The following is a 16,268-nucleotide window of genomic DNA, read 5'->3' on the forward strand; positions in this document are numbered from 1 at the left end:
CGTAGCATAAAACTGGCTTCAGCTACATATATTATAACAGCTTTGATTTGCTTGATTTCCTCGGGGCCGTCCCACTTCCTCCCACACACACATTAGGTTGATCGGTGACTCTAAAATTGCCCATAGATGTGAACATGAGTGTGTCGACCCTGTGATAGACTGGTGGACCCCGACCACACCCTGTGTCAGCTGGGATTGGCCCCTCAGCCAGCCCCCCCTTCACCTGGCAGGCAGGTATTTATCACGCATGGATGGATATGTTATAAATATTATAAATTGCTTCCTGGCTCCAGCTCTGTACTTAATGCACAGTCACAAGAGTGGTATCCATCTTTTCATCTACCTCTCTGCAAGAAACTTCCTTTAATGTCCTTCCTCCTACATGTATATATAAAGAGAGAGTACAGTGGGTACAGAAAGTATTCAGACCCCCTTCAATGTTTCATCATTTATTGTGTTGCAGCTTTATGTTAAAATCAATAAAATTCATCTTTTTTCTCTTTAATCTACACTCAACACCCCATCATGACAGCACAAACCCAGTATTCAGACACTTTGCTGTGACATTCAGGCGCCGTAAATTTATTTTGTTCGTCTTTGAGATGGTTCTACACCTTCATTTGAGTCCAGCTGTGTTAAATAGTTTGGACATGATTTGGAAAGGCACCCCCCTGTCTAAATAATAGATTGCAACATAACAAATAGTGAAAGATTGAAGGGGGTCTGAATACTTCCCATAGCCACTGTGTATGTGCATATGCATTGGGTTATTTCTAAGCACTTTGTCTGTATTGTGATAGAGACAGAGGGAGTTAGAGGTTGCAGCCTTATTGATGGTGTTAATCCAGGTGAGAGACTGAGCCACCTCCTTCTTTCAACATTGAACTGAGGGTGAAATGAGGCGAACTCTGTGTTCCCACACTGCACAGTTTACTATGAAAGCAGTGTCAGATAACCTCCTGAAATCCAGTCATTATTTGAAGGAATGATTTCAGATCAAACAGCCTTTTTTCCTCCTTTCCTGCTCTGTGGTCGCTGGGTTTTGACAGCTACGCTGAGTGTTGTCGTTGGCGGCTGCAGCTGTAACTTTAAAACCTGGTTGAAAAACGTTGCGCCCTTGACTCCTGGATGATTCCTGCTGGGCTTTTTACTTCGAGCTGAGACTGAGGCCGGCGCTGCATGGGTCTGGGCTGAAAGTCAACACCTTGATACATGTCGAAGAAACACTACTGACCTGCCACTGGCTTTTTATATAATGGAAAAATACTGTGCATGATGACTGGATGATTGCTGTTTGTTTTCTAAGTAAACGACTGATCACTGGGATCAAACCTCTGACATGTATCTTAAAGGGGAACTGTGCAATTCTGCTAGCTTTTCTGCTGTTTTGCTAACCCTCCTCTCGGCCATGTGCATTTGTTTTCAATGAAGTTGGCGAGAAATCAACGTTATTTATCATATACGATGTTAAGATGTGTATATTTGTGTAGTTTTATCTGTCATAAACAAGAGATTACAGGTTACGGGCGCGTTGCAGAGACGAAAACTCTGATCTTACAAGGTTGGTTTTCAGCCAAGAGACGCTAGGTGGAAGGCAGAGAGCATCCATTCTCCCTGGAACAAGTCATTTATTTAACCATCACACATACTCCGAAGCTGTTTAATTAAGGTAAAAAAATGTAGCATACTCTTTAAATATCTTTAAATATTCCCTGACTGTGGAAACTGAAGCTGCAGCACCAGTTTTCTGCAGCACGTCCCCTGACACGGTCGCTACATTAGCCGCCTAGCGACTGCGTAGCATCTGCTCTTGTTCAACCAGAGCCACCCTGAAACCATATTATGATGCGATGGCTCAGTCCCGCTGTGCAGTGGCTTATTCCATCCTCAGAGGATGGGATTACAAAGTCTCACATCGCCCTGGCGATCAGCTCCCCGAGCTCCACTGGGGCAGACGGAGCCGGAGCTGCCAAGAATAAATATATAAATAAATAAATAAAAAACCCTGGGAAAAAAAATACTAGTCAGGTATTTATCATAAAGTGCAAGGTGACTATTTTATCTTGGAACAAGGTTTCTGAGTGAAGTGCTGAGCAAGTCGTCGCCGGCGCTCTCGGATTTTCGCTCCGTCACAGTAACTTAGTCACAGAGAGAGAAAGAAAAGCCAGACAGAGACAAACCGGTCATAATAAAGCTCCTATTATATTCAGCTGTCTCAAGTATAAAGTCTGGCTGGCAACTGTCCTCAACAAATACAATACAAACATGGCAAACTATGACAAAGTAGCATAAAACAACAGGAAATAAACTAGTATTTGCGGTATTGATTCGCCCATCTAATCTTATCACAATCATCTCCTCTCCCCTGTGACCGGAACGCAGCACTAGTCATTGATTTACCTGTGTGTTTAATAATGAAAATAATAAGAATAAGTTTATTTCAATAGATAAAGGGACATCATCTTATCTTGTCATTTTCTGCATAAAAAGATGTTTTTCACTCTTTTATGTTTCACATTGATTTATCTGTTGACATAAACGTTCCCATCATCATCATTACTTCCTTTCCCATGTGACTTGAATGCAGCACTAGTCACCTACTTTCTCTGATTTACCTTAAAAGTGAATTTAATAATGGGTTATCAGTTTAATTTCAATAGATAAAAAGGAAGTCATCTTATCTTATCTTATTATTTTCTACATGAAAAGATATTTTTCACACTTTTAAGTGTTACAGTGATTTAGATTTTACACCTTCTGTTGACATTAACGCTTCCATCATCGCCATCATCATCATTATCTCCTTTTCCCATGTGACTTGAACGCACTAGTCACCTAATTTCTCTGATTTACCTGTGCGTTTTTAAAAGTGAATCTAATAGACTGATTGTCTCATTAAAATATGGATTTTTCACCGTGACTCACATTGTTTTTATTCTCTTGCACTGGGTGAAGTTCATGGATGTAGACCCCGCGCCTCCTCCTCCTCCTCCTCCTCCTCTGGCACCGTGCCCTCGCTAAATCCTGCTCATTCATAATAATTATCCTCCCCGGCTCATAGAAATGGGCCTTTCTCTTCTCTACATTAGCGAGCTAATGACAAACAGAGGAACCTTGGGACAGGTCCAACGTGAGGCTTTTTGCTGTGTCTTTCCCTTAAAGCAGGTCAGCGGCAGAAACCGGAAATTTTCCTTTCAAAGACTCCTCATTTGGCAAACATGATTTTCTTTTCTTTTTTCTCCCTCATTTGCACTTAGATGCTGTGAATATTTTCTTTTTATGAACTCAATGACTCAGTGTTCTCTTAGAAAAATACTGTATGTACTTATTCCTCAAAACACAATATAACAGGAGTAATTCTGACTCAGCTGGTCCCGTTTGGACGAGAATAAAACAAACAATTTTCCTCTGAAACCATGAAGTAGTCTCGTATGCGCATTAAGAAACTTTAAAACATTAAATTAAATGGGCTAATTTCATGTTATAGTCAGATAATTATATTACGTATCCATCAGTCCAGCTCCCCCGCGGAGCTCCTTCTCCCTCGTGGCCCACTGGCTAAGATAAATTTCTCCCCCAAAACTACAAGTCAATTTTATTTATACAGCAACAGATCATAACAGAGGTTATCTCAGGGCGTTTTTCATATAGACGAAAGTCGAGACTGTTTTTATTATGGTTTTACACCGTGGTGAGGAAAAACCTAAAGATGAAACAGAGAGGAAGAGGAGGAGGAGGAGGACAGCATACTGAACATTACACTGTTTATCAGCCATTTAGTTTTGTTTTACTGTCTTTAAATTAATCATACTGACATTATTGTGCAATTTCTACCTGGAGACGTGTTGTTATGTTGCTTTCATGCACAAACTATCCACTAACTAACTTGTTACCAACTCACAACTGGAGCGACTCATGAATTCTGACTTCTGTAAATGCATGCAACATCCCATCATGGTGAAACTATGTTGGCCCGGATGAGACAGCATAAATGCAAAAAGAAACAACACATCATCAACCAACAAACAAACATGAATGTAGGCTTTTGGCATCATAATTCCTGCTCTTAAACGTCTCCTAGCCATTGTAACACACAATGGGCTGGTGGCCATTTTGGCTCAGATAACTTGCTCTGACTCTGGCTGCAGCAGATGGGTGATCCAGTCATCTACACTAAAAAAAACTGTTCATAACTCTGTGAAATTTTGTCCATATATAGCTATTACTTTAACTATTTGCATAATGTTACTATGATGTCACTTTAATAGAAGAATAGCTACTTAATTTTTGACCGTTTGAAAATCGGTCAAAAACTGAGCAAGTTCTGGTTATTTTAGTAGAACACAACGGCTTAATGCTCTGATGGAGCAGTTTGACTGAGCCAAGATGGCGGCCATGTGGTGACGCTGTGTCATTGGGCAGCAGCGTCAGGTGCGTTATCTAGTTTTCTTATATCTATGGTTACACACACTGAGAGACTAGAGAGAAAGATATTTAATGACACATGAGATGAGAAATGGGATGTTGACCCATCTGAGCCACCATAGTTTCTGCTTTTATTGGAGTTAATAGGCTAAAAGTCTCCTGGTCGTTTTTATTAATACAGCACCAGATCATAACAGAGGTTATCTCAGGGCGTTTATAGACAAAATTTGAGACTGTTATCTTTGTGATTATATATTGGGGCGATAAAAACCTGAAGAAGAACCAGAGAGGAGGAGGAGGAGGAGGAGGAGGAAGAGAACCACATACCCAACAGAGACAGACCATTAGGGAGTGTTGTGTTTACTGTGTCTGCAGCTGCCTGGTCCTTCTGTAAATTTGCTGCGGGCGCATGTTTAATCAGGGCAGTAGCTTTTTTAAATATCGACGCACTGTGTTTGACAAGTCAACATTTCGTATGTGCACGGCTCTTCCTCGTTTTTTTTTTCTTCCTACGAGCGGCCGGAGAGCTATCTTTGTCTTTCTACACCTCCTCCGGTCTGCCAGGAGTGTGCAGGTCTGACTAATGTGACGACTCGGACCTCCTGAACTGTCTGCTTCCTCCTCAGCGCTGCGTTTACAGTGGAGGTTTCTGAACGTCGTCCATCGATACAGACAACCAACACCCAGACAGAAAATCCCCTCCTGTCGAGTCGAAAAAATACAGAGTATAACAGTTTTCATCTTTCTCACAGACCTCTGAAATTAAAGCGGTTTTCTTCTTGTGAGGGTAATTCAGCGTTGGATAGATATTTAGAGCTCAGGTGTAAAAAAAAAAGTCATTTCGGCAATTTACTTCCCTTCAGTAAGTTTTCACCTAACAGAGGCTTATCTGAATCTTCTCAAAATAAGCCCAAAAGAGTATTTTAGCTCATTTACTCCGGGTCTGTCTCGCTCTTATCCCACTGTGTTATTCAGGCCCTTTCCTACTCCGTCTTCAACCTTTCAGCAGAATGCTAAATAGAGAATTTTCTCTGCGGGGGCCCGAGAGCCTGCTGACATGTCACTCCGCCTGACATTCCTCCCGCTCCCCGGGGAAGTCGGGATGGAGTTTTATCTCTTCAGCGCGGAGGAAAGATGTTGGAATATCTGTCCATCCGTCCATCCGAGTGAAGTCCCTCTGGTTCCCATCAATCTGCTAAACGCCTGGGGAGGTGTCAGCGATGACCAGCCCACGCAGCATCTTCTTAATATATAATAAAAAAAAAAAAACTTGTGCAAGAAAAGTCGGGAGCATCTGTGCAAAACCTTTAACAACACTTATAAAAAATAAATAAATAAAAATCCTGTGGCTGTACTAGTGAGTCCGATGGAGGATAAATGTGTCTGCGAATCAAGATGAAGAGCGCTTGGAAGCCGTGTGGAGCTTTTACGGCGTGTGCACGGTGCCAGGAAATGTGGGCGATGGACATTTTTGGGAGATTGGATTTTAACTTACACAAACATTTGTCAGAGACAGAAATCATCTTACTTGTTGATTTACAGCTTGATGGGCAGAGGCAGAGGGCTGCACGTCGCGGTTCACAAAGCCACTAATCGACTGAGAGTGAATAACAAAGAAGGAATTCATGTCAGAAAGGCTCTTTCTTTTTTTTTTTTCTTCATCTTTTTGGCTTTTTCTCCTTTGTACTGGTTCAGGGACACGATCCAAAGTCTGAATTTCAACATGAATACATTATCAGAGGCTCCAGAGTCTGTTCCACTTCAAAACTTTTTAAAAATTCAGCTTGTTTTTGTCCTGATTTTCTCATTTCCAGCCATATACAGATCATTTATCTTAAATTACATCATATTTGGCTTCTGCTTTAGGTTATGGTGTGTTTGTTTCCAACTCAGAAGTCAGTATTCCTACAGTAACATCAGAAACATCCTGAAGTCGTAATTCCAGCTCGGAAACTCTGAGGAACTTCAGTAACCCTGAGGTCACAATCCAAGATGGCTGCTCTGTGCACCAAGAGTGAATAAAAGCTGAATATGACACTGTTTATCAGCCACTTAGTTCTGTTTTTGTGTCGCCAAATTCGTCGCACCATCAGTGTTGTGCAACTTCTACCTTCTAGATGCGTTGTTCTGTTGCTTTCATGCACAAACTATCTAACAAAGTAGCTCACAATGCTAACAACAACAAAAGCTAACACAAAGAGCTGATTTCCTGTCTTGTCCCTGGGACGACTCAGAAGCTTTGAATTTCGACTTCCACAAATGCAACATATGTGGTTATTATGGTGGAACTACGGTGGCTCAGATGAGTCAGCACAAATTCAAACGACACAACACATCAAAATCATCAATCAAAATGTGGCTTTTAGCACAATGCTGACCCATCTGGGCCACTGTAGTTTCTGCTCTAATTGATGTTAAATGTCTCCTAGTCATTAGCTGTGTTTCCATTACCCCTAGAAATGAGCAAAACCTAAATATTGCAATAAAAAACAGGTAATGGAAACACATACGTTTTGAAAAACTTCTCAAATATCTGCAAAACATTTTTATGCTCTCATGAGGTGGTTTTTCAGACGTGTTGATATCAAAGTGTTTCACAAAAGTGTAATGGAAACACTCCAGGTCTGATCAGATATGATCCCATTGGTAATTCTGTTCGCTCTCCCTCTCTCTCTCGTCTGTTTTGAGTCGTCCCATCCCGTGTACCGCTTTCACCTAACCAGGCAATTTTAATAAGACACAATAACATGTCCGTGTGAATAACCAAACAATAGTTCCTTCTGTTACCGTTGTGAGACCTTTAGACTCTACGAGAGTTACGGCTCATTCGCAAAACACTTGACGATGGAAACTTAGCAATTGTACTTTTTCGAAATTTTATTAGGCCTGAAAACCTTTTTATTCAGAAAGGCCTATGACTGTTAATTATTAATATGATTTTTAACCTTGTCTTATTGTTTTTGTTGAGTATGTTTTTGTTTCCTTCACCTTGCCTTTAACTTTTTAACTTTGTAGCACTTTGAGATCTTGTTTGATGAAAAGTGCATTAGAAATTAAATGTATTATTATTATTCGCAAAACACTTGACAATGGAATCTTGCATATAGCAATTGTACTTTTTAGAAATTTCAGAAATAGCGCATTTATTTTGTGAAAACCTGCGATGGAAACGCTGTCAGACTGACTCACCTCTCCGTCTGCAGGGTGACCTTGGAGGGCTCCACGTTGGGGTTCTCCCACTCCATCTGCGGGCAGTGCATGAAGTAACAGAGGGTGTAGAGGGCCTCGGGCTCCCAGTGCACCGTGGTGGCGCTGGGGGTGGTGGTGGTGGTGGTGGTGGTGGTGGTGGTCTTCTGGTGGACCGGGGTCCCGTTGCTGGGGTTTTTGATGTGCAGCGGCTGCAGGTGGTGCATGGCCCTGGACACCAGATCACCTGCAGAACAAATATATGAATATATTATTATTAATATATATTATTATGAATACATGAGGACACGATGTGCTGCACAAACAGAAACTCATCATGTATGAAATAACAAAGTCCTACGCATTTACTCTGAGAGCTCGCATCCATTTCCTCACAGCACTTGTGTGTGTGATGACGATGATGTACATAGAGCCATGCTCCTTCATTCACACACACACACACACACACACACACACACACCCTCTGATTCATCGTACATTTAGTCATACACATGTGCCCACACACTCCTTGCTTAGTGGGAAAGTGCTGCCTTGAAATGAAATCATATGGAAGTGCACTCCAACTCTTTATTCTGTCGTCATTTTTTATCCCTCGCTCTTATTTTTCTCTTTTTTGAATGCGACCACCCACTGAGTCACAGTGAAACTACAATATCTGTGTCAGCGAGTGTGTGTGTGTGTGTGTGTGTTAGAATTTAAATGAATGTTATGTTGAAAGCAGGAAATGTGACAGTGGGAGAATCGTCCTTTAATCAGTTTTGTAGGGACAAAGATCTTTTCACACAGACTTTAGTTTATGGTTGTCTAAGGGTTGAGGTTTAAGAATAACACACACATACACACACATATACACAAGGACACACACTTTTCTGTGAAAACTACACAAGCTACAGAGACAAAGCAACCTTTTTTCTCACAACATTTCCTGCTTCTTCCTTGTTAAATGTGGTTCACTGCTCTTGGGGTGAACCTGCGTCTGTGCACAGCACGAACGAGGGAGAAATGAAAGTCTGGACAAATTTTTCTTATTTCTTTCTTTCTTTTTTTTTTTTTACAAGTCTAATAGTTTTGAACTCCAGAGGAGGTATGAATTTTAAGAAATTCAGTTCAATACGTCGTCTCGTCTCCACAACAGCGGGGCTACTGTAGATATTCAGCGCTGACGTTTGTAAAGTCATAATTCACCAATTTGGGATTTTGGCAGCTCGGCGGCGGCTCATCGATCGGGTCATTAGTGATGCGTTTAAGAATAACGATGCAGAGAGAGAGAGAGAGAGGGAAAACACTGCAGTGCCAGCCTGCAGGGATGATGCCTCTGAAAAATTAATACCTCTATTGATCTAATTATTTACTTGGTTCACTGGAACGATGGAGGAGGAATGTGGAGGGAGCACGAACACAGAGACGGAAACAAAACAGACCAGACGACACACACCACTGCTTTAAAAATATGAAGCTGTGACACACACACACACACACACACACACAGACATAGATTCTCTCTCTGTGATCTCGTTTGATTGTTTGCTCCAGAAATACCCCGTGTGAGGGAAGTTGGCCCATCTCAAAACCTCATTCCTCCGACAGAATGACACGGTGAGTCTAAGCCCAGGGTTCTCCATCTGTCAGACTAAAGACCCCTGACAGAGTTCACAGGCAGTCAGACGTAAACAGAGCTCGCTGCTCACAGCTCCGTTTGCTCTGCTGCTGCAGGGAGCCTCGCACACACACACACACACACACACACTCACAGAGAAGGAATTAAACAAATACACCCTGTTTCCTGCAGGCTCCGTGTTAAACAAACAGGATCATACATGTTCACGTGCAAGGAATCATGACTCGACTGTTGTAGTTACTGTTCGGTGTTGGGATTCATCGTTACACAGAGGAGATATTATACAAGTGCATCTCAATAAATTAGAGCAGTGGTTCCCAACCTCTTCTGGCTCGTGACCCCGTTGTGACGTCACAAATTTCTGGCGAGATGCATCAGCTCAGATATTTCTATATGTTGCAACTCGATTTAAATTTGAGAAAGTGAAAGTATACAATACAGTTGTTTAGGATTGTGTGTGCATGGTGTTTTTAATCATAATTTTAAAAAGAATAATAATTAGTTAAAAAAAATATTTTCATCAATTGCTGGACATTTCAGACGACCCCATTTGAATTCCAGGCGACCCCACATGGGGTCCCGACCCCAAGGTTGGAAAACACCGAATTAGGAAAGTTTATTTATGTCAGCAATTCAATTCATCCATTACACACAGAATGAAACATTTCATGTCTTTATTTATTTAATTTATTTCAATTGTAATGATTTATGGCTTCACATTTAATGAAGACCTAAAGTTCAGTATCTCAAAAAAATTTGAATATTTCAAAAGACCAATAAAAAAAAACTTTTTCAATATGGAAATGTTGGCCTTCTGAAAAGTACATCCATCTATATGCACTCAATGGTTGGGGCAATTTGACTTGAACTACTAGTAATTGACTTTTCCAGGATATTCTAATTTATTGAGATGCATCTTTATATGTAATTATCAGCCCGATATAGCTGATAATTATTAGCCAATAATTACCAGCAAATACACAGGTAAGTTAGATAATTACATTATTATAATCAGTCAACATTGGATTGATTTTGCTCATTTTCAGCCCGTTTGCCACCTGAGTTGATTTTAAAACAATAATAAATGTTTGATTTTTGAAGAGTCATAACTGTTGTTGTTTTTGTTGTGATTACAGTAGTGTTGTCCTTTATATTATTTAGTTAAGTTAGGTTAAGTGAAGGTATGTACAGTATGTATGTATGAATATGTATGTATGATATTTATTCAGACATTTATCAAACTGATTGTGTTTACGTTCTCTCATTTACTTTGTAATACAGAGCGACACGTGTGCTTCGACCTTGAGTGACTTCTATTATACCGATGTCGTTTCAATCACCGCGTCTACTTTGCCTCATTTACTGCGATCAGCAGAGGAGCAGCTTCGTTAGGGGTGTGTGTGTGTGTGTGTGTGTGTGTTAGTGAGCAGGAAAACACCGCTGAGATAACGCTGTCGTCTGCATCGACGATCTCCACATGGTGTTAAAACTCCAGCAGCTTCTGTCCAAACCGACTCAGGAGACAATAACTGAATAGATGAATTAGATCAGATGTGTTGCTGTTGTGTCATTTGGTGAATTTAAATGAAAACACCTGTTAAAACGAACGGATATTTTGACCATTTACTGTATAAATCACACAACTCGTTTCTCAAACAAATGCCAAACATCGCCTAGTTCCAACTCCTCAAATGTGAAGATTTATTGATTTTCTCTGGTAATACATTTGTAAATTAGAAACAAAACCCCTCAGGGTCTGAACCGCTGACCGGACAGAACTCCTTTCTGCATGCATTCATGCTCATTTCTACCTTTATAATAATAAAATCAATATACATACTAATATTCCTGCTGGTATAGATATGATTTTATGATTTGAGACACTGTTTTGTTTGCTGTGCACGTCGTCTGGTGCTCGGCAGCGTTTAGGAATAATGTGAGCAGAGAAAACCTCTCCACTCCAGATAGTCAGGAAGTCCCCGTGCTGCTCAGTCAGAGTGCCACTGCTACTGGCCTGAATATTAAGAGGAAGAGTGAGACATTAATAAAGATTAAGGAGACAAAACAACAGCAAGATATGCATTTACATTAAGAAACGCTCTGCTGCTCAGTGGTGGGAGAAAATAAAAAAAAAATAAAAATAAATAAATCTGAGCAACTGATAAAAGAGACGACAGAGCACAACTAACTCTGAGAAGTGACATGGCTCCCCTGGGGTTTCTGCAGAGCTTGCTGAGCACAAACTGAACTCTGTAATCGCATGACGTCCATAAATAATGGACCACATCTACCAACAAGCTACAGTATAGCTGCAGCCACCGCCAGGACTTTAAAGCAGCGCCGTCCCTCCGAGCTGCAGCCGCCGCCGCCGCCGCCGTATTTTTTTTGTTGCTGTTGCCTCCATTAATTGTTCTTGTGACTTTGGTTTTGTCAGCAGGACAACATTTGCTCCCGTCTCCTTTTGCAGTAATTATCTAAGCAACGCTCCTATGGGGTTCATGCTTCATCTCATTTGAATTAATCACTGGGGACAGCTTCGCGTCTTCCTTTCTCCAAGCCAAGTCCTTCCCCACTTCGGAAGGACTCATTACAGAGCAGAAACTTTGTTCCCCTATTCCCACAGAAAAGAAAAAAAAATGGTGAAACAGCAGCGAGGAGAAAAAAAAACAAAAAAAACTCTCTGCTGTAATGAAACGTCAACACTTTGAATTATGTCACGGAAACCTGCGCTGGCCTTGTCTTCATTTACTGCTACATTACAAGCAGCGCATTAGAGGAAAGGTAAGTTTCAGATTGCATTGTGTCACATAATGAATCACTTTTATCTTATATGTAAAGAGGTTGTGATGTAAGTGAAGTCAAGGGAGCGCCATGGAGATCTTGAAAGGTGTGGTGGTCTCCATTCATCCTCCATCGGCCGTAAACGTCAGTCTGAAACTTCATGGCAATCCTCCAATAGTTGTTAAGATATTTCAGTCTGGACTGCAACACTACTGCTGCATTATGAAATGTCTTACAGCAATGACATATCCCATAACCACTCATCCGCTGATACATAACAATCAAGAACTAATGCAAGTTTTGTGTTTGATGATGTTTTCCTGTCGCCGATCATTTCCACAAATCACAACCGTGACTCTGCAAAAAAAAAAGGAAAGGCGCAGCGAGGCTTCATCATTAAAACACCTCAAGTGCACACACTTAACAAAGTGTTGCTGTTTCACTGTCGAGCTGCTGAAGCTATTTAAAGTCAACTTTAATGGTTGTTTTCTGCACACGGGGCCAGATTAAGGCTGCTCCAAGTACTTTACATACTTCACTTCACACTCTGTGTTTCCTTTAATCTATAAACGTCTTCAACGGCTGCGTCAAGCTCAATGCAACGCAATTATGTTCTCATAATGAGACGCCACGGGGAATGTGGTCTGACTTACTTGGAAAGGATGTAAGCAAAAACCCAACAGGATTAATAAACTAAGTAGAGTCTAATAATATGTTTGGGAAAGTGATTTAATATGTTGAAAGTTGCTGCAGTGGATACATGAGGAGCAGATCAGAGTTTACTGGTGAACGGTTTCTGATTAATTTTGAAGCTGCTCTGCCTTCGCCATCTTGGCAGCACCTGACTCCGCCCCCTAACCCTCAGCTCTATTAGCATAAATGGGTGAAGGAGGAGGGGCCCATTTAAAGACTTAGAAATTAAAAAATTCAACTCTGGACCATAACTGTTTTTTTTTTTTTTTTTTACTTTTTACATTTTTCACTGCAAATCAAGGTCAATAAAGTTATACTATGTGGTTCTTCAGCCTTGAAGGTATGAAAAATAATGAAAAACACACAAATAACGTTAAAAAGTTTAACTTAAACTAAAAACATTTATATCTATGAATGATTTTAAGTGTATTATAAAGAATTCAGTGAGGGAGGAAAGTCATTGTTTTTCTGGTGTGAACTGTGTGTGAGTATCTGAGTTTTTGTTTTATTGTATATTTGTATGGGCTGATTTTACAAGGCTGCTACCTTGGCTAGAGGTAGATTTCTGATCACAATGGGATTTCCTGGTAAAATAAAGGTTAATAAATAAGAGTATAAAGGTCTTAAAATAAATGCAAAAATACTTTATTCCTAACTTAAGTGCTTATCTTTAACTTTATTTGTCAAAAATACGTTTGTAACCAAACCAAACTAATTTAAGTGCCCAAATGTGGTTACTTAAAAAAAGAAGCCATTATAAAATATATAAATTATATACCAACCAAAGCAGCAAAAGAGTTTTTTACACCAGGGGCCTCATTTATCAAAGAGCGTGTAAAAGTCCTCTTAAATTTTCAGTACGACGGAAAGGCAAAATGTGCGTACGACCAAAAAATATACACTCTTTTCAGATCTATCAAACTCCGCGTACACACGGCTGCACGGTATTTCCCTTGATAGATCACACCGGACCTGAGAAAAGCGTGGATGAGAACACGCCTCATACCCAGCCCCCTAAACGGCCCCACGCAACCATATGTGGTCAATGCAAATCAGTTACGTGCATATTAAGTAGCCATGTGCACTCTGGAAACGTGTGGAATGACGTCAGTGGAAGACGGTGAAGACAACAGACGGACGGAGAGCGGAGAAAGAAGCGGAATTTCTCTGAAAGCGAGATACACGGTAACACGGCAATATCAGTCAGAAACATCATCTTGCATTGAAAGGCTACAATAAAAACAAAAAACCTCCCAAATCTAAATGAAACAGAACAGAAAGAAGAAGAATCATATTTATTCTGCCCCTTATTTTAGATTATGTCATAATAATTTAAAGCAGGGTTTCCACTGCCAGTCAGTACTACTTTGCACCCCTTTCCACTAACCCCCAACTTCCGTTCACTGGAAGACTTTGATTTTCATTTGTGCATAGCTATATATTTAAAAAAAAAAAAAAATAAAACATTGAAGTCCACCAGTCTGTGACTTTTCCTAAAATGATGTTGGGCAGCACCCAGTTTTGTTAAATACAATAAATATTATTCACACAAAAAATATCGATCATGTTTTCTCATTTGCTTTGATTTGCGCCGACATTATTGTGCTTGCTGCTTGCTTGTGTGTGTCCAGTCTGGCTACGTAACACACGCACGTCGCAGAAATTATTTTCCAGACTGGACAGACGGGTTGTGGAAGAGGTGTAGCCTACATGCAAGGGAAAAATATCAATATGATATCAAAAGAAAACGAAATTCGTTTTATAAAGCCAGTATTTAGGAGCAAACTAGTGTAAATGCACAGGGGAAAAATCTGAGTCGCTGTGCTTTTCATGTAAAGTGCCGACGTCAACACGTGTGCGGTGGTGGTGGTGGTGGTGGTGGTGGTGGGGGGGTCATCATCACCACCACTACTTCAAACAGTGTCCGCGCTCCTCTCTCCCTCGCATACTGCAGTTCTCTGACTCTGCAGCGGTGTCGCCAATTCCTCTTGTTCTTCAAAAAGCGTGTAAATGCCGGTACGCCATGGTCGGACTGGTCGTAAATTTTTGCTCTTACTCCCGACAAGTTTTGGTTTGATAGATCCCAAATTAGGCGGAGAAAAGTGCGTACGCACAAAATGGGGTAAAGAGCGTGTAAAAAAGCGTGTATCCACAATGATAAATGAGGCCCCAGGCTGTTTTTAACATGGGAGTCATGGGGTTTAACTCACTGGTGGAGCCTCTAGTGGTCAGCAGAGGAACTGCTGTATCTGTTACTGCTGCGTTGGCTTCATTTCTCAGCCTTGGATGTTGTTGCTTGGTTCTAACTGGTCTCTAATAATCAGGAAGTTGTTACTGTGAATGTGTTTATGCAGACGGAGACCTCACTAACCTTACTACCATCAGCTGAAGTGATTTTACAGGTCCTGCCTTGTTGCATGGGAGAAATTATGCAGATCTAATCCTCAAAGTCTGAATTCTTTCCAAGCCTCCAATACCCAGAAGTCATGTACCGTGTCATTAGTAAATTATACACTCCTCCATCAGTCGACACACACACACTGTGCTCAGTGTATGAGTGGGATGGAGGTGGTGTCGAGGTTACTCTCTGTACAGATTCTTACTTGCACAGATTTTCTTTTACTCCTCCATTAATATAAAATGTGCATGTGAGTTTTTTTGTTGTTGATATTTTTTCTTCCTCCTCGTCTTGCTGCAGAATCAGGGAGGACGTGGTGGAAATTATTAATTGGAGTTGCGATCGGATTCGGGGTGCAAGTTCAGGACACTCGTCTCTCCAGCAGCTTCTCAGCGTGGAGGCCCTTCTGTGAGGCGACGGCACGAATCCATCAAAAGAGCAGTTTTTAATGAAAATGAGGCAGATAAGACGCACGAGTGAGTTTGGTATCGTTTTATCTTTCAGCAGCAGTTGGGGGAAAAACATAACTCAATGTTGCATCAAGTTTCTGTTGCGTCTGACTCTAATCCTCCCAGTGGGGTCTGAATTTCTGAAACTGTTTTAAACTTTGTCCACACGAGACCTGGTGGGTGTCGGGGTTAAACACATCCTGAGAACATTATATAACATTATGTAACATAACATTATTGAGAGCGTTGGGAAGTTGTGAATGAAAATAAAGCACTTTAAAGACACTAAAAGGCTTCGTGGGGTGATAATTTTCAAAGGGTAAAACATGAATGACCCTCCTCCCATTACATACAATCAGTAAATCCATTGTTTTTTTTATAAAGTTATGGATTATTGATGGTTTTTTATGCAAAATTACCATGAGCCAGGAGTGTCTTCTCTTACATATAAAAGAAAATTATTTTGTATCATTATTTTAGATTGGAAATTAAAAATAGTCTAACACATAAGTTTCATACTTTGTATTGTAGCTGTGTTAAATTCAATAATCCCTATTTAAAGCAGATATCAGTGGAATGTTTTTGTTAATATAAGTCCTAAATAGTCCTATTTTCCGTCAGCAATCACTTACATGAAGTATTTCAGCCTAAACACGAGTCTCTCCGTCACTCTGCTCTGCTGTAACCCGAGGAGAAA

The 16,268-nt window shown here is 40.7% G+C and overlaps 1 protein-coding gene across 2 annotated transcripts in view; it reads right to left on the reverse strand.

Moving 5' to 3' along the window:
- Positions 1 to 16,268, reverse strand: part of LOC146962426 (ankyrin repeat- and BTB/POZ domain-containing protein 3-A) — a 206,860-nt gene that overhangs the window by 27,092 nt on the left and 163,500 nt on the right. For both annotated transcript variants that reach the window (XM_085768685.1, XM_085768686.1), the window contains exon 3: positions 7,615 to 7,858. In XM_085768685.1, the coding sequence (XP_085624811.1) occupies positions 7,615 to 7,858 (244 nt within the window). The remainder of the gene's footprint in view (positions 1 to 7,614; positions 7,859 to 16,268) is intronic.

Source organism: Trachurus japonicus, chromosome 23 (assembly GCF_045865225.1).
Source record: "Trachurus japonicus isolate A0001 chromosome 23, Traja_1.0".
NCBI classification, from domain to species: domain Eukaryota; kingdom Metazoa; phylum Chordata; class Actinopteri; order Carangiformes; family Carangidae; genus Trachurus; species Trachurus japonicus.